This window comes from Rhinichthys klamathensis, unplaced genomic scaffold (genome assembly GCF_029890125.1).
Source record: "Rhinichthys klamathensis goyatoka isolate OS25496 unplaced genomic scaffold, OSU_Roscu_1.1 h1tg000021l_1, whole genome shotgun sequence".
NCBI lineage: Eukaryota > Metazoa > Chordata > Actinopteri > Cypriniformes > Leuciscidae > Rhinichthys > Rhinichthys klamathensis.
The window spans coordinates 2359797-2386112 of NW_026606572.1; the positions used below are offsets into that span (position 1 = coordinate 2359797).

The 26316-nt window shown below is 37.6% G+C and overlaps 1 protein-coding gene across 1 annotated transcript in view; it reads left to right on the forward strand.

Moving 5' to 3' along the window:
• igsf3 (immunoglobulin superfamily, member 3) overlaps window positions 1-26316 on the forward strand; it is a 160161-nt gene that overhangs the window by 13400 nt on the left and 120445 nt on the right. The window contains exon 2 of the mRNA XM_056242081.1: window positions 11779-12159. Coding sequence (XP_056098056.1) covers window positions 11779-12159 — 381 coding nt within the window. The remainder of the gene's footprint in view (window positions 1-11778; window positions 12160-26316) is intronic.

The window sequence follows — 26316 nt, forward strand, 5'->3', positions numbered from 1 at the left end:
ATAATGAGTGACTTATAAGCTATTTTTTATAGGCCGGTCATTTTTGACCGGGAACACCACAAGTGTGACTATGTGCCATATTTTTTACAAAACAAAAGTTTCAAAACAAAATTCCTGGTGAAAATGTTAAGTTGACTAGTGTGATCAACAATACCAATTTTCTTCAGATTTTATTTAATATTTCCAAAATTATTAAAAAATTTAAAAAAAATTACTCAAAAAATGAAATGCCTACTCTCAAATAAATGAGGCCTATGATTATTCAGATGCAAATCAAAATATAAAACCAGTCCTAATTGAAAGAGAACATGTTGACAAAAAGATTGAATCCAAGATTGGGTGAAAATATGGTATAATGAGTGATTTATAAGGTTTTTTTTATGGCCCGGTCATTTTTGACCGGGAACACCACAGGTGTTATAGGGTTTTGAACACCACATGAGGGTTAAAGTCATATGCACTGAAACGGCGTGCTGAAAACAGATCTGTTTTTGACCAGGTAAAATGAGTGTTTTCTTAAAATACTAATGAGAATTTTTAATAAAAGTATATTACAAAGTTTTCATTTAGACCCTAAACATTCATATTAACTTGTACAAAAATGGCATTATATGACCCCTTTAAAAATCTAACACACTAGTTTTGAGAAATGTACTTTTTGTATTTTAAAATACTTACTGACCTTGGCACAAACAATCATGAGGATCTGCAAGGCTCTTCTCTATGATATCATTGTTTTGTTCGTTTTCTGCATGTTGGATGATGGGCTTGGACCATATTAATGTAGTTGGTCGCACCAACTGAGTTTTTCAAATTTTAGTAAGCAATGAAGCAGTTTAATTTTTTTTAAATAAATGTCTTTACTGTAATTTGTAATTCATTTAATGCATCTTGGCTGAACGAAGTATTAATTTATTTCTTTCAAAAACAAAATAAAACATGCCTGTTCCTCACGCAGCCAGTGTATTTAGACAACTTGTTGTGCATAAGTATTAGTAAGTAGTATGGATGGACTACATTTAGGATATTTTTTATGGTACTTTTTGGAGTTTGACAGCACCTAATCCCTTATCCAAATTCATTGTATGAATATAACAGCTTGTACATTATGCTATACTACTTTTGTGTTTCAGGGAAGAAAGTAAGTTTGGAATGACACGAGGATGAGTAAATGATGACAGAATACATTTTTTTTTTTTTTTTTTTGGCTGAACTATCCCTTTAAATGAACTATTCCTTTATAGTGCTCATTGTTACTGAAACACTATACTGAGACTTCTCACAGTCTCACTCAGACATATATTTCCCTCTGGTCTCAGAAGGCTCAATTTATGGACCTGCAATGCTTTGTCACTCTGGTCATTTCTTTTAGCATCGGTCAGACAGCGAGGCGCCATGTTTTCTGTCCTGCAGTGGTTCTTAAATGCCCTTCTGGAGAAAGAGACTCTTACTTGCCTTGGCAGACAGCTCTCCAGAAATGTATTAAATTGTGAAAGCCATCCCACAATGCACCAGGACACGGTTAAAATGAGGTCTAAAACCGCTTGCATTCCTTTGGGCATCCTTTTTAAAATCGTGCTTATTGCATTTAATTCATTTAAATAATATCAACAGCACTGTTTGAGTTTATGGGAAGATTTTGTCTCATCTTAAGGGCCTTGAGCAGTGATGTTTCTGAAATTATGTCACACTCAGAATGCAAATCCCATTAAACTGCGCTTTTGCAAAAAATAGAGTAAAAAAACCCCAGAAAGAATTCAAGATGGATTTATGAGCTCAAGGAATAAAAAAGTATCCCGAGACTGAGGGCCTGACAAAACAGCACAATGAAAGTGCTGGAGGGGTGGGGAATAAAGATGGAGTAGCTTTGCATATATTGTAAATATGGCTCCACACACACGGAAATGTGTTCCATTTTATATCGTTTTTTCGACTGGCTGGGTGCAGCTCTGTGTATGAGGCTGTTCATTTTTCATCTAAATGGCCTTTCCGGGCATGTACGCTCCTGCTCGGAGGTGCAAGTCCATTGACTGCCAGTGTGATGGAAGTGAATGGGAGACTGAAAGAAAGAGTCCAGCATGCATTAACTTAAAATGTTATACTATGGTATTTTTATTTACAAAGGGAATTGTGCCTAAAGACATGCCGTTTGTGCTAATGTCTCACTTGAACTTTATTTTTTTGCTAGAATGCATTTTTGCCCCGACCCAGTGCCGCAACCATGCAGCGCTTGCACAAATTACATCCACAGTCTACTGGCAATGTTTTTCCCGACTACTTTGTGCTCCTACAGTCTCCTAATGCATACCTATTTTACCTCATTTGGTTTATCATGATGCTCTGTGTACCTCTCTTTATTTCCTGCTGTCCTGTTCTGTTCTCTACCCTAGAAACCATGCAGCCCGTTTCCCTCTCAGGATATTACATGCTACATGTTTTTCTCCAGACACTACATCTGCATATGACCCTCTTTCACGTACTGTACACACACACACACACAGACACAGTCCCTAGATTACTTCCTTGAATACAGACTCACTTCCTGCATATCTGACCACGTCTCATTGTTCATTATTTGTCTGTCCTGTTCTGGTTGGGGTTTCTCAATACTTAAATAAGCATAAAATTACACAACATATTTTGGTTGGATAATACATTTTTAATTAAATTATTTTTTAACCCTGTTTAAAATTTTGGGGTCTAAGATTTCTGAATTTTTTTGAAAGTACTATAAACAGAGTAGAAACTAATATTGTGAAATATTATTACAATATAAAATTAATTATTATTACTTACAATGTATCACTTCTGATCAATTTAATGCATCCTTGCTGAATAAAAGTATGAATTAAAAAAAAAATCTAATTCTTACTGGCCCCAAACTTTTGAACAGTATACTGTATACACTGTAGTGCATATTTTATGGACACTTATAGGTATATAATCAACATTTCTCATGTTCTGCCATCTTGAGCATCAGCATGCATTCTGGTATTGTTTTTTCTCTCTACATAGAATACAAAGGTGTTTCTTTCCAATAGAAATTATCTATGAAGGCATCTCATAATTATGTTACCTACCTTATGAAACAGCTTTCACTGTGGGAACACTCCTGTGATGCCTTTGAATCATTTTGGAACAGAGCCTTAGCCTTACTAGTACAACCCACTCAACAGAGCAACGTGACCAGGATTCACCTCTTCTTACATCCCCACAGAGCAGATATCAGGACTGCTGTGGTCTTGTCTTGTTCACAGAATGCTTTTGTATTGATCGAATCAAACTCAGAGCATGCTGTCTTACTCCTCATTTCCTGTCCTCCCAATGGGGGTGTAGCCCACATACCATTTTTTCCTATCTGTCTGCCATTGAACTGTTAAAAAAAAAAAAAAAATTCTTATTGTTAATAATTTTCAAAACTCATTCATCGCCACACACACCAGTACAGCTGTGCTGCCAGCTGCTCACTCGCGCACACACACACACACACACACACACACACACACACACACACACACACACACACACACACACACACACACACACACACACACACACACACACACACAGGAAGCAGTGTGCCCCCCCCCCCCGTCTGCCTATACTAAAAGACCTGTGTTGTTTTTAATGCAGCACAGCTGAGGTGCTGACTGGAGTCCCTGTCCTGGCCTGGAAGAGGCAGCGCATATGCTTTTCTCTTTCTCTCTCTCTCTCTCACACACACACACACACACACACACACACACACACACACACACACACACACACACACACACACACACACGTTTACTTGGCTAGTTTAATTGGAGACATTCCATATACTGGGATTGTTTTTTTCCCCCTGCTTTTTTATGATAATAAAAAAACTTTAAAAAGCGCCATTTTCTTTATTTTTTAACACTTTTTTTAAATTTAAAGGTTCTCTAAGCGATGTCGGGTGACGTCACTTCTTGTTGACGTTTAAAGTATTGTCAAACAAAACGGAGGCTAGCTAGACCCTCCCTCCTCCTCATCCGGGCACTAACCCCCCAAACCCCGCCCCCAAGTCCTTCTTGTCGGTGATTGGCTGGAACTGTTTGTCATGTTTCGTGGAGCGGGTTAGCCCAGTTTGTTTTTGTTGCTGTTTGTGGAGCCTGGGCTGTCTACAGAGATCGCGTTTCTTTACAGTGTGTTCAGGGGACAGGCAGCCAGCGGTTAGTGAGGAGATGTTTGCTGTATGTGACAAAAAATGTTTTGACCTAAAACACGCGTGACATCGCTTAGAGCACCTTTAATTTACTTTACAAATGTGGACCGTTCCTAATAATCCTTTTATCTAACTTCTAAATAATTTAAAATATTGTAGAATTTTAATTTAGCAATTGTCCTTCCTTCCTTCCTTCCTTCCTTCCTTCCTTCCTTCCTTCCTTCCTTCCTTCCTTCCTTCCTTCCTTCCTTCCTTCCTTCCTTCCTTCCTTCCTTCCTTCCTTTCTTTCTTTCTTTCTTTCTTTCTTTCTTTCTTTCTTTCTTTCTTTCTTTCTTTCTTTCTTTCTTTCTTTCTTTCTTTCTTTCTTTCTTTCTTTCTTTCTTTCTTTCTTTCTTTCTTTCTTTCTTTCTTCCTTCCTTCCTTCCTTCCTTCCTTCCTTCCTTCCTTCCTTCCTTCCTTCCTTCCTTCCTTCCTTCCTTCCTTCCTTCCTTCCTTCCTTCCTTCCTTCCTTCCTTCCTTCCTTCCTTCCTTCCTTCCTTCCTTCCTTCCTTCCTTCCTTCCTTCCTTCCTTCCTTCCTTCCTTCCTTCCTTCCTTCCTTCCTTCCCTCCTTCCCTCCTTCCCTCCTTCCTTCCTTCCCTCCTTCCCTCCCTCCCTCTCAGACATGCACTCAATAGCCAATATGTCTGCTGGCTTGCATTTTTCTGTTTATGTACTTTGGCACTGTAAATAGATGCATGGTCACTGACTTCTATGTTTTATGTGACACTAATCTTGCACCTTTCCTCTGAAACCTCATTAGCCCCTGGTTTCTTCTTATCTCTTGCTGAGACAGGCTTCTTAAATCTGTCTCTTTACACAGCCAAACTCTGTTAAATCTTATCAAAGTGCTCCTTTTTCTTTCTGATTCAGCTCAGCTCTAAGACAATAGACAGAAAGCCAGCACCTTAAAGCATTACTATATTTTGAAGTTAAGTGACTACAATCACAAAACAGGCTTAAATTGTTTAAAAAAGTTTGAAATGAGTGGGACAATTTCCATTTGTTTTGTGCCCTTTTAAGCTCAATTCAATCATATTTAAAAAAAAAAAATTGCTCATATGTAACCGTGTTGCTTTGAAATTGTTCACATCACAATTATAACAGACTTGAACAGCAGCCACCATGAAACGACCCTCATTTACAAAAACTGTACGTGCATCGCTTATGTGTACATAACAAAAGAAAAAAGGGGTTAAAGAAACTATTCAATTCCCATCTGATAGGTCATGCTCAGGTCAAATTGCCATGGACCGGACACATAATCGGATTAAGGACCACATATCAAAGCTGCCCAAATCGGATTGAAAAGATTGGATTTTTTTTGTGTTCACACTGCTCAAAAAAATGAGATCTATGTCACACATAGATAAAAGAAATTGGATTTTGGGTTGCCAATGCCAAGTGCCATGGACTTGTATTCCTTCTCAATATGGTCCCCTCTTCTGGCCATTTGACTTGCTGCAGCCTCCTCTAATTGGCTACCGTTTCCCGCCAAGCCTTTTTGCTCTCCTTGGGAAGTAGTGCTTGCACTCTGGCCTGCATCAAATGAGCAGAAGACATTTTTGTAATTGCTCCACTGGGTTTGGAGCTTGTGAGGTGTGGTGATGGTGGTAATGGTTTGGGCCAATTTGTTCCATGTGTGAGTCCTGTTAAAACACCAGAGCTGTGTGTATATGAGAATGCCTTTTGAGGGATATTAAGTTACTCTCTTGGGCCGGGAGGCGCGGCATCATGTCTTCTGTCCGTATACACAGCGGCTCCATTAAAGTGCTTTAGGTCTCGATGTGTGAGAGGCAATTAAAGCAAGACAAACAGCAGGCTTGGGAAAGTGGTTGTCTCTCATGTACCAGTATTTATCAGAGACTTTTGTGCTGACCATAGACTGTAGACACACCTTCCAGGCATATTTTCTTTTGATCTTTGCAGTTTTGACCGCATTTGATCCAGGGTGATCTGTTTTGCTCTTTTATTCTTTGTCTATTATCTACCCACATTGTCTTCTTTCTTTAATTGTCGTTGTGGTTTTGAAGTTGTTGTATGTTTTTGTGTTCTCTTCATTTGTTCCCGTGGGACTTTTTACATTTGTAAGGTAATAATTATGGTTGGCAACCGAGAACTGATTCTTATTCAGTGTATTCATTTGTCAAAAAATACTGGATCTACTGGATCTAAATGATTTGACATTCAGTTTAGTTAATGAAAGTTAAAGTTTAGTTAGCTTTTCCTAGCGCAAGCAAGGCCCCTTCTGTTGCGAGGCCCGTTTCAAGTGAAACGGGTGAAACATAGCAAAGGTTGCGTTTACTGTATCTTATTTGTGACTGATCCATTCTTTTGTGTACAATATTTTTAGTTAATTGGTTGGTCCAGTTCAACATGTGGACGGTTGCTTTTATTGTGCTTTTTTGGTCTTTTTTGAAAGCTAAATATCTCCAGTTCCCGTCCGTTATATTTGACTGAAAAGTAATATTGCTTTTAATAATTTTTTTAAAAATATATAGTTAGGACTAATTATTTTATAAAAAAGACGTTGGCTACTAAAGAAAATGGTTAAGAAACAGATCCAATCTCTAAAATAAATAGGATAATAATTGCCTGTATATGATTAATGTATATCTAATTAGCAGGGTTTTAGAATTGGTGGATGAGTTTAAAATGTTTAGTGAGGTAAGGTTTATTGCTGTCAACAGTATAAGGTTGTTCAAGATTTTAAGAGCAGAAGCTAGATTGTGAAATGAAACTTTAAGAAATGCTTTACTTGGCATTCAGAGGAGGAAAAGTTCCTGTGGTGTACTGCAATAAAGTACTTTAAACTGGTATTAAAATGTACTGTATTTGAAACGGTTACAAAACTCATTTATGCCCCTCTCCTCCTCCTCCTCTACAGGAGAAAGAGCACGTGTTGTTAAAGAAGCATGGTGTTTTATATGTGATCCATATTTAATGCTGCAGAGCTGATGGCAGGCCAGAGCTGGTTATTCTGGGGAAGTCTTATGTGACCCACATGAAAACGCTGCTTTCATCAGTTGAGCTCAAAAAGGCGAATGAGCCTGACATGAATGTTCCGGTTAAATTTCTCCGAAATGTCTCTGGTTTTAATGTCATATGAAATCTTCATTCTGCAGAAATCAGACTGATGATTCATGGTCTAGCAGGCTGTCGCTTCCACCCGTTGAATGACAGGACTTAAATGCTGGCCTGTCACTCCAGGCGTGGACCCTGGTGCTCTTACAAATCTAAACCCTGTTTGATTACATTTCGTTACCACATACTGTAAAGACCTGTTCACATCAAGGACGATAAAGATATAGATCTAAAAATCATTCTAAATATAAAAGAATAGCGCAGTCCACTCACAGTCCATATCATTGGAATCACTTTCAGAACAATTTTGTTCCAGCTGAAATACAATAAAAACATTGACAGCCAATCTGAATGCCATCCTGCTTCGAGCTCGAGTACCTAAAGTGGCAGACGAGAGGACTGCAGCGTTTGTTTATATATAATAAACAGAACGATATTGTGCGTTGGTGTGGATGCTAATATAGTTATCGTTCTGGGTGTGAACAGGCCTTTAGAGTTTTTTTTCTTTGAAACGATGAGACTGCATTGTTTATTAGTGTACATAAATGATTCTGTGTAGAGTTTGAGACTCCCTAAATCACTCTGACAGATGTATGAGCAAACACAAGCTCTGAGTGCTTGGTGAACTGTGTAACAACCAGAACTCTTGCAATGCACTGTGCTGACAGGTAAAGTCTTGTTTCAGGGGAACTGTCTCCTAGCCAGTCTTTGAGTCTCGGACTTATTGAGTAGCATGAACGGTAGCTCTAAGGACTTTGGCACAGCGAAGCGAAACTTTAGCAGGCAGGCAGACCAGCGGCCACATCCTCAATAAGGCAAATGGTTGAAACGAGAATACTAAAAGTGAGAGTGACAGATATGGAGTGCCAAAAAGGGTGAATCTTTAATGGTCTGTGTGAATGTAAACAAGACAGAGAATGGAAAGAGGGTCAGTTTGGCCCTGGGATCAGACCTAAAGTTGCAGAATACAGACAGTTCACTGAATATCTCATTCTTCACTACACAAAAAACTGTAATTTTGCCAGTGGTTGGTTGGTTGTTATGTAGCTTATGAAGGCTGAATTGCATAGTTTTGTATACTATAAGTCCAACAATGTAAAAACAAAAGAACCAGGATAATATACACTTCCGCTGTATATTAAAGGTTTAGGGTCTCTAAGATGATTATGATTTTGATATACAGTGCATATACAAATAGAGTAAAAACAGTGATCTTTTGAAATATTGCATTTTACATCAATAACTTTTTTATTTGAATATATTTTACTATGTTATTTATTCCTGTGATGCAGAGCTGAATTTTCAGCATCATTACTCCAGTCTTCAGTGTCACATGATCCTTCAGAAATCGTTCTAATATGCTGATTTTCTGATCAAGAAACATTTTTGATTATTATGGATGTTGAAAACAGTTGTGCTGCTAATGTTTTTGTGAAAACCATGATTTTTGAGTAGAAAATTCAAAAGAACAGCATTTATTTGAAATAGAATTCGTTTGTAACATTAAAAATATATTTACTATTACTTTTTATCCAGTTAATGTATAATTGCTAAACAAGTATTAATTTATTATCCTAAATGGTAGAACAGTAGTGTAAATCTTTAAAAGGTATGAGGGATTTTATTTGAATTGAGGAATTTATATTTTCAAGCACAACCATATAAATTTAGCTTTGTTATGAAGTTTTTGCTTTTGCCTGTTCTACATATAGGCTAACAAATAACATAACATTACATATAACATTACATAACAACAAGTACATGCATACATAACATAGCATGTACATGCATATATAACATGACATGTACATACATGCATAACATGTACATTATATACATAATGTTGCTAATGTTAAATATTGGAGGGGTTTTCTTGTCTCCCCCATTTGTAGATAAGTTATAATTAGTTGCTTTACATGTCATCAGACGGCTCCTACCCATCGATGTAGGCGGTTCTTGACTTGCAATATGCCACACTGTGGTCTAGAACTCGTGCCTGTCTCTGTGAGACTACAGTTTGACATAGTTGAGCTATATCTCAGACGGAATAGAGAAAAATCTATTGCACATGAAGGTGTGGAGCCAGGTTGGCAGAGCGTAACATTGTACTCACAAAGAGCCAGATGTCATGGAGTGAGAGAAACGCAGGGCATGACAAACATCAGATCATCTTAGGAAGTGTATATTCCCATGTGCATGGTTGTGCAATAGTGCAACACACAGTCAAGCTAACCCCTCCTGTCTGGAGCTATTCTATAGACCTGTTCGTACTGACAGAGCACTAGGATGCGGTTTCATTGGTGTTTTTTTTTTTTTTTTTTGGAGTGTATTAGTAAAGCACAGGTGTGTGTGGGCATACAAGGGTTACGGGAGGGAAGGAAACGGATAAAGAAAGTGCTAAAAACCACTTTCAGTTCATTACGGGATGGCCTAGAGATACAGATGCATGTGCATATTTAGGAGTAATTAAATCACTGACATCTCTTTTGAGGCATGGGGAACGTTCACCCACGCACGCTCACTCATTGTCACATTCCCATACCAGACGGGATGGGCTAGCAGATGGGCTCTCCTTTTTTTTTTTTTCTGTTACAGATTGGACAATGACATCCGAGGAATGACTTTCTCGCTGTTCCCTCAACTCCAACTGTTCACACTTGTCTTCCTTTATCCTATGATTTTGTCAAACTAGGATGCCGTTTACATATCAGTCGCCATCTTTCACTCTCTACAGACCATTCATTATTCTCAGAGAGGTGTTGTCATTGTCTCAGAGATGCAGATGCTGTAAAACTTCTGAAAAGCAAAGGAAGTAATGCCACTTTTGTGTCCCGTGGAAAAAAACCCATCAGGGTAACACAACACTAAAATAATACAATTAACATTAACTAAATAGAAAGAAGACTCAAAGAAGAAACAAAATTATTTAAATAAAATAAAAATGTACAGTAAAATTACATATGTTTAACATGAAGTACTGTTGTATTGTTCCTGTTTTCTGAAAGAATATTTACATATACAGTAGGTTACTTTTTCTACAGTGTAGATTACAATTAATCAACAAAATAGTTCCTTAATTCCCTCATAATGCTAAAGCATTAAAAAAAATGTTTAAACTGTCTGATGTTAATTAATATGGTTAATAATAATTATAGTTAGTCATTGAACTGTAAATTAATTACAATCATCAGGAGCAAATGTGCAAAATATATTCCAAATATTTAAAACTATAAAAATAATTTAGCAGGAAAATAACAACTCCACACACACACACACACACACACACACACACACACACACACACACACACACACACACACACACACACACACACACACACACACACACACACACACACACACACACACACACACACACACACACACACACACACACAAAAAGATGAATAATTGCTACTTTCACACATGAAACACATTAAATTGCATTAAAATTACCACATTATCTTTTCTAGAATGTATTCCGCATCTGCTAATCACGTTTCGCTACCGTTCACTCATCTGCACCAAAATGCTGTTATAACTTTCTTTTTATGTCATTTGTCTTTGGTCCTGTGTATTGCTTGTTTCCAAAGGAGGATAGTTATTTTGTCATAAATAAGATGATAATCTTTAGTTTCAGTATTCAGTCGACTGATTTCTTTATCTGCTCGCAAGGAGAAAAGATCTTGCGTTTCAAAGTCTGTCCAACTTGACAACATATTTTTTACGTTTACCTATCCACACAAACCTACTAAACAGTACATTTTAGTAGAAGTGTTATTCGGTAGGCCTGTCTTCTGCATTAATTAAAGACAGGTCAGGGCTGTCAGTGGAAAAATCTCAGGTCTGTTTAAGCACATCTCTTGCTTAGTCTTGCTTTTATCCCTTGTGCTTTCTGCACAGCTATATATATATATATATATAAACTCATTATGGGCTGCTCGGGCTTTGCCCTTTATTTGTGTCTTAATTGTAGCAGTTACAGTGTGAGTTTTTTTTTTATCTCAGCAGACATACAGTGTGTGTTTCTTGAAGGGTCTGTAGTTCAGTGTAATTCTTTTGAGTGGCTGTGTGTAATGGGTCTCTTGGCTGAAGGCCACTTGATTTCTTGAAGAGCCGATGGACACACACACACACACACACACACACACACACACACACACACACACACACACACACACACACACACACACACACACACACACACACGCGCGCACACACACAGCACTCAAAAGTGGGACTTCTTATCAAGATTGTAACAATTTTCTGAAATAGATTGACTGGTTTAGTTCTTACTTTAAACATTCTGAATCTATTTTCATAAACAGCTGTTTGGTTAAAATTATGGTTTACCTGATGGCAAAAACACATTTAAGTCATTTCAGATCAAATATAAAAATATTGAGAAGATGTTTATATTTAATATAGTCATATTTGACCATTACTGACCCCTCCTTCTGTCTGCCTTACAGTGGGCTCTTGCTCAGCCCAGCGGCAGGTCACAGTTCAGCCAGGGCCCTTGATTCGAACGGAAGGATCTCACATCACCATCTGGTGTAATGTGACCGGCTACAAGGAAGGAGTGGAGCAAGACTTTGAGTGGTCCATGTACCTTTACACCGCTCCCGATCGAGAGATCCGTATCGTGAGCACGTCCCAGCACAGCTACGCCTACGCCTTGTACGCCCAGCGTGTCAACAGCAAGGAGATCTACATCGAGAGGCTGAGCGGAGACTCTGTCGTGCTGCACATCACCAAACTGCAGGCCGCCGACCAGGGCATGTACGAGTGCTACACCCCAAACACAGACAGCCGCTACCTGGGCTCCTACAGCGCCCGTACCAACCTCACCGGTGAGCCCTCCTCCGAACTCTCACTTAACACTCATTTATAATATAGTATGCTTCCAACAGCACTGTTTTTGCATTCATGAGCCATTCTTGCACTCAGACAGGACAGGTTTTCCCACAGGAGATTGGGTAAATGCGGGTTTCACAGATGTACTTGTGATTTTAGTCTCGTCTGAATCAAACACATCTGTGATTTTCTTTAACAACCTTGGTACAAATTACAGAGGAAATTACCTACTGTTTTTAAGATAACTCGGGGGTCCTCTGAGAAATCAAATAGCAATGTCTTGGATTTGTGAGATATTGTTATATAATTTTTTCCCCACACAACTTCTCATTTATTTTGACCTTTCATTATAAACCATAACTAAAGCTGTCAGTCAGCTGCTCAGCAAGATAGTTGTAGTTATGGTATTGTCATTGGGTTTAGAACCTTTTTTTCCCCGCTTTCTGCGTAAAATGGTTGGTAATTCAAACACGCCATCCAGTTTAAAAAGAGAATTAAATCAATAAAATATTAAAAAGAGATTTAAATCAATCAGAGACAAGGTTTTAGTCCCATCTGAATTTGTACATGAAATGATACACTGTTATGGAATATCGGTTATTGACTAAGATTTATTTTTATATGATTGATTGTGTATTTTATTGTTCATGCTCATTTCCCATATTTGTACATTTAGATGAGGTTTTACCATAATCTAACTTGATGTTAATGGTTAAAAACACGATTTAATAACGCTGTTAAATCTTTAGCAAATCTCAAAAGGAATATTAATTTTTCGTATGGTACTTTGTACTGTTGCGATGCCTGAATTCATTTGTAGCATTTACAAATGATTCATTTAAGTTTTATTTTTAACTTATTTAGACAAAATTGTGTTAATTTCTTCAGACAAAATTTTAGATCAAAAGTATCAGCTTATCGATGTCAGCCAAAATTTGAATATTGGTGCGTCCTAATTAAAAACTGTGACTAAAACATTGTTTATTAAACAAATCTCATCTGAATAGTACTACTTATAATTGGTTCTTTGAAACTGATTTTAGAGTTTATCTCCAGGCAATTCTGGCAATGCAGTCTTGGATATGCTTGGAAAGTCACGTTTGGGATCTTTTTTTAAAGTGACATTTGAAGTGCAGCCTTTTTTTTGGAGCCGTCAGCCTGAATCCTCTCCAACTCGTCATTGCTCATGTTAATGGATCTGCGCTAATTGGTGGACTTTTAATGCCTGAGTGGATTTATGCTGCACAAATCAGTCACTGTTCTGGTGGTGTAATAGAGAAGCTACCTGACAGAATGCCAGTCCATCTGTGTGCCAGCCCACCCTATTATTAAGTAGGGCACAGGCTTGTAATGCTGCCTTGCCACCTGCCACCATGATATCAGTATCAATAGTCCTCTTAATTATAATTGTAATTAAACTTTATCCTTCCAGCTCTGCTCACACACACATACCGCTGATGTCTCATCCATTTGTTAGCATAGTCACATGGGCTTGTGAGTGACCGTAACTTATTACAAAATACTCATTGTTAACAGTTCGGCTGTTGATTGTGACTAACCGTGTGGGCTGAGTTGTCAAATGCCAGGCGTTGCTGCATAGGCTCACATGCACCGCATGTCTTGAGAGGCTGCACAAATGGACATGTGGACCAGCAGGAACAGTTTTAATATGGGATCAGTGAGTCATGAGTCGTGTATGGTGTGGGCTGGAGAGCATCACACTGAGAGCCACCTGTTTAAGGACAGGCATGTCCTTGCTCAATACCCCATTTCGAGATCTCTGTGCTTCTTTTAACACACCATCATCCTTTCTGTTGCCTCTATGTGCTAACAGACCTCATATAAGTGCTCCTTTTTAACTATTCCCAACATCACAATAACCATGGTTGTGGGTTGAAAAATAACCCGAGTTAGTCATTGTCACTAGATCAAACCTGTGCTAAACAAAGGGTTGAGGTAGACTCACGTGACATTTACGGCTCAGTGTTCTAATTCTTCTTAAAGGTGCATGTTTTGGCCCTCTAGCGGTTAAAAAACAAAACTGCATGCATTTTGTGGAAGAACATTGTTTTGGTTGTGCTTCGGCTCTGCGTGACTGTGAAGATAAATACGAACAAGACAAAAATAAGTTTTGGAAGAAGATACGTTAAAGTAGCCGGAGCAACTTTTACTCTATTTACGGATATGATGAGACGCACAGGCGAAAACCATCCCGTCAGGTCAAAAATATAAGTACTTATAATAGGCTTACCATAGTGAATCAGGGTAGAACAAAAACACATTTAGGAAGAAGGATTGATGATGTATTGACTGATTATTCAAATTAGAATTTTGAACCAAAAAAAAGTTACATAGTGGACCTTTAATTTTTTGTTTTTAAAATACTCTTTAAAAAAATATAAGAATGTTTTTGGGAATACAAACTTTTTTAAAAATCTTTATTCTTTAGTTCTTAAGAATATTGCATGAACCAGGTGATTGGTTCAAAAAACAAACAAACAAAAAACCCAAAGAAACAAAAATAAACCTGTATACTAAATTGATTGCCCATTAACATAGATAGCAGAATTCAAATTGCAGAGATATTCTAATGTTAATAGTAAATAATTTGTACTGTTCTGTGTCAGCTACTAACACTAATACTGCTGTATTTCATATGAAAATGAAAAGCAGGTGTTGATTTAAATTTAATCCCTTCTCTTGGAACAGTGTGAATTGAAACTATTAGTGTGTTTTAGAGACAAAAACAGTGTTTATATGTCAGGCAGCAGTGACCTTTGCATCTGCTCTTCAACCTGATCTTTCCTCACATCCTGAAATTCCCACAGTGCACCAGGATCTGCTCTAAAACCTCCTTCAACCCTTTATGTTTCTATCAGACAGGATTATGCTTGAAAGAAAAGCTAAGGTCAAAGCTAAAACCTGTGGCTAAGTTCACATGCTCTGGTAAAAACAGATAACGACGTCTCTGCTGCAAAACATAGCGAGCTGCTCTCCACACAGGAAGCTACCTACACGAAAAGAGACTTGATTAATATTATATTAGCATGTTGCTAAGCTAACAACTCAATTTACAACAATTAAATATTGGACTATTTCACCCAATTGTGTGCTACTTTTAATGTAGATTGCCAAAGGATAGGCTACATGTGATTGTTCTTTTATTTAAGGTATCAAAGGCAAAATAATTTTGACACCCACTGCTTAGAAAAGCCTTAGATTAGGAGTGCCTAAAAATACTGTTAGCAAGCTCACTAGCATTTAGAACAAAGCCACTGAAACGACGCAGCATATGTTTGACCTTCAGGGATTTTCTAGTCATTGACAGGAATAACTCGGCTAATCAAAATTGTCAGCCATACACGAGTGTTAGTGTGTGTAGGATGAACACAGTCTGTAGCCTCCTGATGCTGTTTGTGTGTGCGTTTGAGCTAAGCTAACAGCTGAAGCATGTGATTGATCGAAACTGTGGAAGCTGGCAAGGGCAAATGTGATGCCATACATCCTTGCCCTGTGTAATAATTAGTATGCGTGTTTTCATGGATTAATGAATGATCAGTATGCTTCATAACTGGGTTTGGAATGTGCGAGCTGAATGTAGGCCATGACTGGGCTGCTCCCAGCTGCTGACAGGAGTAATGGCTGTGCTCATTGTAGGCTGTATTTTTAGGCAGTGTACATGAGGTGAGGGGAGGAAGCACAAATACTCACTGGAGCCTGTGCGTCTCTAACCTCTTAACCCATTTCCCCATGGCCTTGCTCGCATAACAGGACTACCCCACCACCTCCCCTCGCATGCTTTTCAATTCTTCACCGCCTGCCATCTGTACGCATGCTGTCATCGAAAATCACTCAGCCCTCTCTTTCCTACACTCTTTCTCAGTTATGTTTATTTTCCCCCCTTAATTCGTTCTCTAATCACAGTGAAACTCAGTATATACATAGCCACAGACAATTCTGTGTAAATCAGTGAACCGGTCAAGAATGTTTCAGATCATATTTCACCCCAAAATCGAAATAACAAAATAATTATGCTACACTTCACAGGCAGTTCATAAAAATAAATTAAGTAAAATAAATATATATATATTTTTTTTTAAATGAAGCGTACCCACTACCCACACAATTGTTATTAGTAGGTATAATGCAAAAAAAAGAAAAATTAAGTTATTTATAAAATAAACGTCTTAGGATTGCTTCGTATAAGAGTAATGGTTTTTTTTCTACAAATCTCTCTCTCTCTCAATTTTTTTCTTTCTCTAACCTTCTCACCCAATTATTACTGTAATGCAGGAAATAAAATATGTAATATTATTTGTATAAGTCTTTAGACAAAATTTAATTTCTTGTACTAAGCTAAAGTAATTAAAATTTGGTGGATAAATGTGGTTATTTATCAAAAATAACATTGCAAACAAAAAAAAATTAATGAAATGAAAATGGGCCTTTCCCCAAATAATTGGTCCTGGGGTGAAATGCGACTCAAGCATGTTTCTGCGAGATTCACTCTTCTAGTGTTGTCAACTGCATCTCTGTGATATGAGCAGTCTTATTACCTCTCCTCCGTTTGTACTCTGTATTTTAAAAGCTGTCCCTGTATCTCTGGTGTTTATTGTGCCAATCTGGTCTCTTTGCATGATGGAATGATGAAATAAGATGATCATTTCTCCTGAATAAACGGCTATCTGCGCACGTTCCCTTGGCTTCTTGCTGCTTCTGAGATCAGTGGGAAGAAAGGAAGCTCTCCTCACTCCTGCCAAAGAAAAATGGTTCAAGCAAACGGGCATAACATCCTCTTTAAATCTACTTCACTCAGCTGCAGTGATTTATGTAACAGTTTGCTTCTGAAGAACATTTTGAGTTTTGTAGTTGTACATTTCAAATGGTTGCTTCTCATCCCTAGCTTGGTGCTTTTTTTCAACCCGGTCCCCAGTGATGCAACTCATGCAACTCAAACATGAGCGAGACGATCACTACTGGGTGTTTGGCACTGTGTTGTTTTTGTTTTGGGTTTAATTTATTTATGTGTTTGTTATTTGAAACATTGTATAGCTTTGAGCTTTCAGGCTGAAATTCTGTTCCTCTAACAGTTTAGTAAAATAGGCTGCATTTACCATATTATCAGAGCAGACCAGATTTGGTTACAAAAAAAAAAAAAAAAAACTACAAAAACACTTCTTTTTTTTTTTGTGGGCCAGGCATATCCAGTATATAAACACTCGTCTTATCCAATACACATTTCACAATTTTCTGTAATTAATTTTCACTGTAATAGATTGTAATGTCTGTGCATGTCCAAACAAAGTATTTTTGAGTCTCTGAGTGTCAAGCACATATTTTGCAACGAGTAGACATATTTTGTAAAATGAAAAGAAATTAGTATAAACCAATTAAATGTGTGAAAGCACCATAAGTCACTCTTTTCCAGTTTTACGATACACTCAAGACTAGTTGTGTGCACATATTTTAACAGAGTAATGGATGGCATGAGTGAGCATCTTCAGTATTTTCAAAAGAGAATAGTGGGTGAAGAATGATCTTGGTCTTAGTTCATTCTGAATAACTGTATACAGGAGTGCTCTAAATAGATGTAGGCTCTATGAAGTCACATTATTCTTCCCCTTTTTAGACTTAATTGCAATCCTGTAATGTTTTGACGACATGCAGGTTAAGGTTGTATTCGATAGAGTAAAGTGAAACATTTGAGGACAGCTTAGTACTTCTCGGTGGGTCATAAGTGTTAACATGGCTTTGCAGTCTAAACGCAGCCATATGGACCAAACACCAAAGGTGTGTTTGTGTGTGAGGATGTACTGACCTGAATATTTCATTTTAACCTTTAATTTTTGTCTCTTTTGTGGTGCGGTGTTTGATCTTAGGCCCCTATAGATCTCTTGTGTGTGTGTGTGTGTGTGTGTGTGTGTGTTTTCATCATCATGTGGGCGTGCTTAGTTCTGCTTTGCAGGATCAGGGTTCACTGTGACATTCAGTGTCATTGAGCTCTCACAACACACATACATGTAGCTTTACGTTACGTAGCTTAATCAGGAGTTCCCACTGTAATCTGTTGTTCTCACTTAAACCAATTATAACTGAATTGAAATATGCTTTATTGTCCATAAAGAGAAATTTGTCTTGGACTCCACAGGGGTGCATAATATATTACCATTTAAATATCATTATATAAATTAGATAAATACACAGCGATACAATGTAAAACATCATTATATAGCCTTTCATACTCCCTACACCTAAAATCATTTTTTTTGTCACCATGAAATCAAAATGGACAAAATAGTTTTTTTATGGAATATTGCAGTATTATTATAAATATTTAATCCGTGCACATTTTTCATGTGCTCTTCTCTGAATCTTTAATCAAAATAACTTCACCTCCCTGTTGCAGCAGCATCTCTCCTCTTCTCTTTTACTTACGTGTTCTCTTAAGTGTTTACTGGCGCAAGGGCGGGATCTACCTGTCACTCACATGACATCACAGCAATAGCAAAACACAAACATCCAATCAATTCCCAATGAACAAAATCAAGTCCCGCCCTACATTTTTTTCTTGTTCGAGAAGCCGTTTCACTCGTATACGTCGCTATAGGGAATAAAAGATGATCACAACTTCAATTTCATGCCAATTTTAAGATATGGATAAAGACATTATTATCTTATTGAAATGTTTTTTTTCCTATTCTAGAATGTCCTCAACAGAGGTTTTTACTATCTTCTGTGCTTATTTTTAGCTGTTTCATCACCAGGTGTTTTGAAACACGCAGACTCTTGCTGCAGACAGCTGTGATCTGGACTGTATCTGAGGCTCATTTGCTGGAGAGCTGAGCTGATATGCATGTAGGGTGTTATATCCTCTGAAGTTTCCACTGGATGTGCATGCCAACATATCCCTCCTTATCTGCTCTCCTCTAAAGCCCAGATCAGCTGTCCTTCAAGACGGGCCCAGTCCTGTAGTTTGTCAAAACTATGTCTAAATTTATACTAGTGTCTGAAGTTTAATAGGGAAACATTTCAAACACTTGCATTTATGAGAATGTGTAGAGAAAATGTTTATAAATGAGTCAAATTTATTCTGTATTATTCTTATGTGGGCTTAAATGAATGACTTGCAAAACATTTTTATCTGCATTTTTCTATAAAAAAGTTAAATTACACAGTAACGTGATTTAAAAACCATTAAGACTTCCAATCAGAAGGTAAATGCTACTCAAAGAAATCTCATTTGAAAGCATTTGCAGCTTGTTAGCAATTAGACCTTTTTGGTTATCATCACCTTTAGTACTGTGACCTGAATTAATACTTAAATAAATTAACTAACTAGCTAACTCGTACTGGGAGCCGCCACGTGCTTGGGATGGCCCTGCCTCCATAGACTTACATAAAAAAAAGAGCAAAATCTGGTCTGAATATATGGGAGACAGTTGCTAAGGTAGAATTGCTCAGTAACATTTTAAGGTCAGGACTTTGAGAAGGGTCAGTTTTATTCTCTTTCATGTGCTGCTGTTGTTCAAAAGTGCTACGTGAGCAATTGCAGGGACAAAGAAGGTCTTCTCCTCTTTAACCTCACGTTATTCAGGCCCCTGGCACCAGACTATCTCAAACAACCTGAAATGTGAGAAGAGAAAGCCAGAGAGAATAGACTCAGTGGTGAGTCAGGCTGAAATCAGGATGCGAGCTGCATCAGTTTCGTATCGTCAGAAGTGTGTCATCTTCATGAAAAGGGTGATTGCAGCAGAATGAAAATGTATACCCGAGTACATCTGTACCCTCAGCACACCTGGACATGCTGCAACATGATATACCTATAAACCACACTCACTTTACCCCGCAGGTTTCTGCCTACAGTGTTGAAATTAATCTGTGAACATTGTCATTAGTGGCAGTCTTAATGTGAGGTGTCACTCTGAATTTCACAAGAACAAGATGATCATTCTTCTCTTGTCTGTCTTTATCTGTTTGTCCAGATTTGGCAGTGTTTTGAACCCTCATTCCCATCGCTGTGAACACTGGCTCTTTCACTGTAATCAGTGTTTTGCTGACCTTGAGAACAGTTTGTATGGAGTTTTTTCCCAAAAGGAAATCGTATTACAAACATTGAGCATTATATATTCTGAATACGTTTGTGACGCTACGATTAATGTTACTCTTTAAATTTACATCATGATACCAAAAATAGTTGGTTTTTTTATTTATTTTAAATGTACTCTACCATTCAAAAGTTTGTGGTCAGTCAGATTTAAAAATAAATAAATACTTTGTTCTGCAATTACTCATTAAGTTGATCAAAAGTGACAGTAAAGACTTTTAAATGATAAAAGATTTCTATTTCAAGTAAACGCTGTTCTTCTGAAATTCATCAATTCATAAATTCATCAAACAATCCTGAAAATGTATCTCAGTTTCCACAAAAATATTAAGCAGCACAACTGAATTCAACATTGATGATAAAAATAAATGTTTCTTGATCAGCAAATCAGTATATTAGAATGATTTCTGAAGGATGTGACACTGAAGACTGGAGTAATGATGCAGAAAATTCAGCTTTGACATCTCATATTAAAATAAAAAACTGTTACTTTAAATTGTAATAATATTTCACAATATTACTGTTTTTACTGTATTTTTGAATAAATAAATGCAGCCTTGGTGAGCAGAAGAGACTTATTTAAAATCATAAAAAAATCTTATTGACCCCAAACTATTCAATGGTAGTGCATAACGTGTTACTTTTTTGTTTATGTAAAGTGTGAAGTTATTTCAACTGAAGCCAGTTTCCACCTCAGAATAATAATAATAAAAAAATATTGCTGGCAATTGCTACTTTATTTCTCATAATTTATATCACAATGGCAACTTTATACCTCACAGTTGCAACTTTATTTCATTTTTTGCAACTTTTAATATAGGCTAACTGTTGCAACTTTACTGTATTTCTCGTAATTTAATTGGATGTCTCTCAGTTGTAACTATATCTCCTACTTGTAGCTTTATATTCTGTAATTGTGAATAATTTGTAACTTTTTTACAAATTTTTTTGTTTGCATTAAAAAAAAAAAAAAGATAAAAAGTTGCCAGTCGGCACCAACATTTTCAATCATTCTCACAAAACGTTCATGGTCCCCATTTTGTTGTATGAATATCTGAACAGGAACTTCACCAGGATTAGATTCAGAATGATGATCAAAACATAGATGTAGTAGATCGAGTCCATCAGAGCTGCCTCTTCCTGGGTCGACATTTTATTCAGGAACATTAGGCAGTTTATACTGTTTTCTGTGTGATGATCACGTTACATGTGCGTAAGCAATCTTCTATCACTTGTTTTTGCTGCTTCCTTGTTCGTTTTTGGATCCAGAGATTCTGTACGTGATGCGTAATAGCGCTCTCTACCGTATAACAGAGACAACATGGATTGCCAGAAACTCGTCAATGGCGAGGAAGCGTTGTCATAAATAACAGAAAATCTCGTTCAATGGTGGGGAAAGAGTTAATACTGTCTCACAATGTGGCATTTTCTTACTTTAAAATGTCTCAATTCATTTTAGTATACAGTTAGACAATTTTTTGTCTTTACTCTTTGGGGTGAAAAAGGCAATGGCGTTACCAAACTGAATTTCAATATTGTTTTCAAACCAGTAACTCCCCCAGCTCCCACCGTCTTCCATTAGTTTGACAAACAGTTGCCAAACTAATGCCATTGGTTGATTCTGTGTTGCTGTGTTGGATAGTGTGAAGAAACATTAATTTCCTTAAACTGTAACAATATTTGCTTTATTGGGAGTAATAATATATAATGTTAAAGGTAACGTTCCCCAATGCTTGTTGCAATATGTGTCGTCAGCATGTTCAATACTAGCATTTGCGAGGTTTTGGAACATCACTTTCCCAGACTCTCCCAGCATTGATCCAGCAGAGTGGGAGAAGATCTGGAGCCGAGCTTTACAACCTACGCGCCATCCCTTTCAAGAAACACAGAAAAACGACAGCCTGCACTTTATAGCATGCGTCGCTGGGAGCCCTCCACCCCCAATAATCACATGCTTGCTACTTCACATTAGGCCGAGAGGGATATTAAACGCTGAACCAGACTATCAGCATGTGCATGAGCTGCCGATGAGAGACCTCCCCTCTCTTAATCATGGCAAAACACATGAACAAGTTGGGCAGCAGCGCCTGAGTCATAAAGGGCTACTCCGCTTGCCCTTCTTCAACGCTGTCAGCGAGCCTATTCCGACAGCAAGGGGAGTCCAGAGGGGCGTTAGTAATTTAGTAGCTGAGCTTCTGCACTGAGAAGTGTGTTAGCGTGAGTCAGAGGTTGCAGGCTGGTGTTGGGCTCGATACCTCATTAGAGTGTGAAGAGCAGCGCGGCCTGGTCTGGCTTTCAAAGAACTCTGGACAGCAGCCTAAATCTCGGAGTGAAGCATCACATAGTCTTGAGAACTTCTAGTTTAATGAAGTTCAAATTTCTGGACCTGCTGTGGTGTAAAGCGGATGTGTGTCATTTCAGAGCCACCAAAATGGCAACATCGTCGCTACGGATGCACAACATTTTCATAGTAGTGACTGGTTTCAAACTTTTTGATGCTCGAGCCCCAAATATTATGGCAAATACATCTTTTTATATAACAAAGACAGCAAATAAAATAGGCTACATTTGTACATTTTTAGAAGATGCTTCTAGAGACGGTCTGTATTCTGTTTTTTTTTTTAAATGTTGAGGATCGAGTTATGAACCTGCTAGGAAGGAAATTAGTTTTTATGAGAATTTGGTACATTGTGTGAGCAATGTTTGATACAGTGAGGTCTATGTTTACTCCAGCAACATCCTGCATGATTCTTACAATGAATAATATTGTCTGGAGAGGCGTAGTTGTCACATTGTTACTTCGTGCCCGATTCTTTGAATAAGAAGTCATGTTGCCTCAAATAAGTATTTTGTACAGTGCTTTTTCCTGATTACAGAGAATTGTACTCTTGAGTGTTTCCAACGTGTTTTTTAATTGACATTTTTGTGGGATTGTGTTTTCTTTCACATTTTATATGTTGGGCATCAGTGTCCATGTGCATATCTTATGATTACTGTATTTTTGGCCAGATGTTTTTAATGACCACAGAGAGTCAGACCTCAGTTTAACGTCTCATCCGAAGGACGTTGCTTTTTGACAGTATAGTGTCCCCGTCACTACACTGGGGCGTTAGGACCCACACAGACCATAGGGTGAGCACCCCCCTGCTGGCCTCACTAACACCTCTTCCAGCAACATCCTGGTTTTCCCATTAGGTCTCCTATGTACTGACCAGGCTCAACCCTGCTTAGCTTCAGTGGGCAACCAGTCTTGGACTACAGGGTGATATGGCTGCTGGCGGATTGTATGGGTCTATGAAGTTAAAATGTATATACACTACCGTTCAAAAGTTTGGGGTCAGTGAGAATTTTATTTTTATTTTTTGGAGGAAAGAAATCAATACTTTTATTTATCAAGGAATAATTAATTTGATCGAAAGTGACAGTAAAGACATTTATAATGTTACAAAAGTCTTTTGAACTTCCTATTCATCAAAGAATCCTAAAAAAAAACAAAAAAACTGTACAACTGACAGACGAACATCTGTTTCAACATTGATAATAATAATAAATGTTTCTTGAGCATCAAATCCTCATATTATACTGATTTGTGAAGGATCATTTGACACTGAAGACACTGACACTGGTGATGCTGAAAATTCAGCTTTGATCACAGGAATAAATTACACTTTACTATATATTCACACAGAAAACAGCTGATTTACACTGGAATAATATTTAATACTATAACTGATTTTTTGTTGTATTTTTAATCAAATAAGCGCAGCCATGGTTAGCAGAAGAGAATTCTTTTAAAAGTATTTAAAATCGTACCGACCCCAAACTTTTGAACGGTAGTGTATGTATATATTTATATGAATGTGCATATATATGTGTGTGTGTGTGTATGTATCTCAAAAAGTTTTTTTTTTTTTATGCTCACCAAGGCTGCTTTTATTTGATCAAAAACAGCATTTATTTGAAATTAGATTTTTTTTAAACAATGTAACAGTCTTCACAGTTTAAGGCATTCTTCCTTAATAAAATATTAATTTCTTTCAATAAATATAATAATGATAATAATAATAAAAAATCGTATCGACTGCAAACTTTTAAATGGTAGTGTACTTGTGCAATTTCTGAAAATCCAAGCCTCAGAATGTTGGTTAGCCAAACAGAATGAATCATTCAAACATGATGTGGTTTAAGTATGAAACCATAGGACCGAGTCAGCTGTATTCCTCCTCACAAAGAGGACATGGTACTGGAATGATTGTTCTAAGGAAAAGAGGTGAAGAGTTCACTTGGAGTCCTGTAGCGGAGGTAATGTAGCATAATAGAAGCGAGTTTTAAATGCAGTTCTGCTGAGATCAGCGGGAGAGCTAAGGCTGGAGATAGCTGTTCCTCTCATCTCTTTTAAGGAATCAGTGTAGAAGAAAGCAATCAGTTTCTCCTTTATATGTTATTTTTCTTTAAAGCTCTTTTTAGCCAACTAAAATGTCCTTTCCCATTATTCTGTGACTTCAGTACATTTACGTCTATGAGGGAAATTGATTTGAGTGGTTGTGAAGTACTAAATTGTCTTGCCTGCCATAGTTAGGTAGACGTTTGGTCTTTTCTTGTGTGAGGAGAGGGGTGAGGAGTGTCACAGTGAGAACATTTTTCTTAGTCGGTCTCTATTCCTTTATTCTTTTACTATGTGTGTGCCACATCTTGTTTGCTCTGATATTTCCAAGCCTATGCTGTGAGTTCAGATCTTGTGGCCAGACTGAAGTCGGAGAACTAGAATTGCACCTCTTGTCTTAGAAAAGACACAGAGTCTTTATATTAAAAGACTGCTTGTACAGGATCTCTCAGAGTCACGAAAAGGCCCTAAAACCAGCCAGACAGGAGAAAGAAGTTATGGAGACCAGAGGAGAAGAGTACAAGAAAGAGACCTTCTAGATGACAACAGAGGAGAACTGAAAAGGGAGGCTGCTGAGAAGGAATGAGACAGGCAAACTGAGAGAGTGGAGGAGTGTTGGAGGTTATTCTCTGGCTGTTATCAGCCAGTTATCAGACTGTCAGAGAGCTGGTCAGTGTCTGACCTATGTACATGTCTTTCCTTTGGCGGCTGCAGATGTCATATTAACATTTAGTGGGGGTTTTTAAAAAATTATTTTTGGTTGAACTTTATCAGAAGCATCTGGATGTAGTTTAGTGAAAAGGATTTGTTCAGCCATAAATACGAAAGCTGGTATTATTTACTCAAGCGTTCCAAACCCGTATGCTGTTTTACTGTCAAACACACACAAAAAAATCTTTTGTATACAAAGAAATTCATATTTAATTTCATATTCAAGTGACTCTTCTGAAGCTTTACGGCAACTTGGTAATTGGTTCTCCGTTGTAAATTCTAACCAAATGTCAGGATATCAAATTATATATTGGATGGGAGAAAATATTTCTATAAGAATGCAATTTAATTATTATAATTCCTCAAACAGTCCTGACTTCAAAGGACTTGTTTAGCTCACACTTTTATTAGTGTCTTTTTATAATGATTATTTTTTCTTATTTTTGGCACTCGACAACTAGTGGTCACTCTGAACTACCATTGTATGGAAATAAAATGTTAAAATATATTTTAGTGTTCCACAGAGAAAACTAATGACATGAGAGGGTTTGAAATGACACGAGGGTGAGTAAATAAGCATTTAATATAATTTTTGGATGTATTGTTCCATTTAAGTAGCCTGGCATGCCAGACCTACATCAGGATGTTAGGTCTGGGAACTCACCATTGACAGGGCTCAATAAGAGGGGCGGGATAAACAGTTGTCTTTCAAATTCCCTCTGCACGCAATAGCATAGCGCTACAACCAACCAGAGCAACGAAGAAGGTGACACATCTTCCTTTTTTAAAAATGACTCAAGTGCCGTTCTTTGTTCATGTTTCAAAGAAAAGCTTAACTTTAAATCATCCAGAGTCGCGGCCAAAGCCGAATCGAAAGACAGCTGTTCGCCAGCAGCAGCAGCCATTCTTTGTTTTCAAGTAGCAGTGAACCGTCGCATCTCTGTCATCATTATG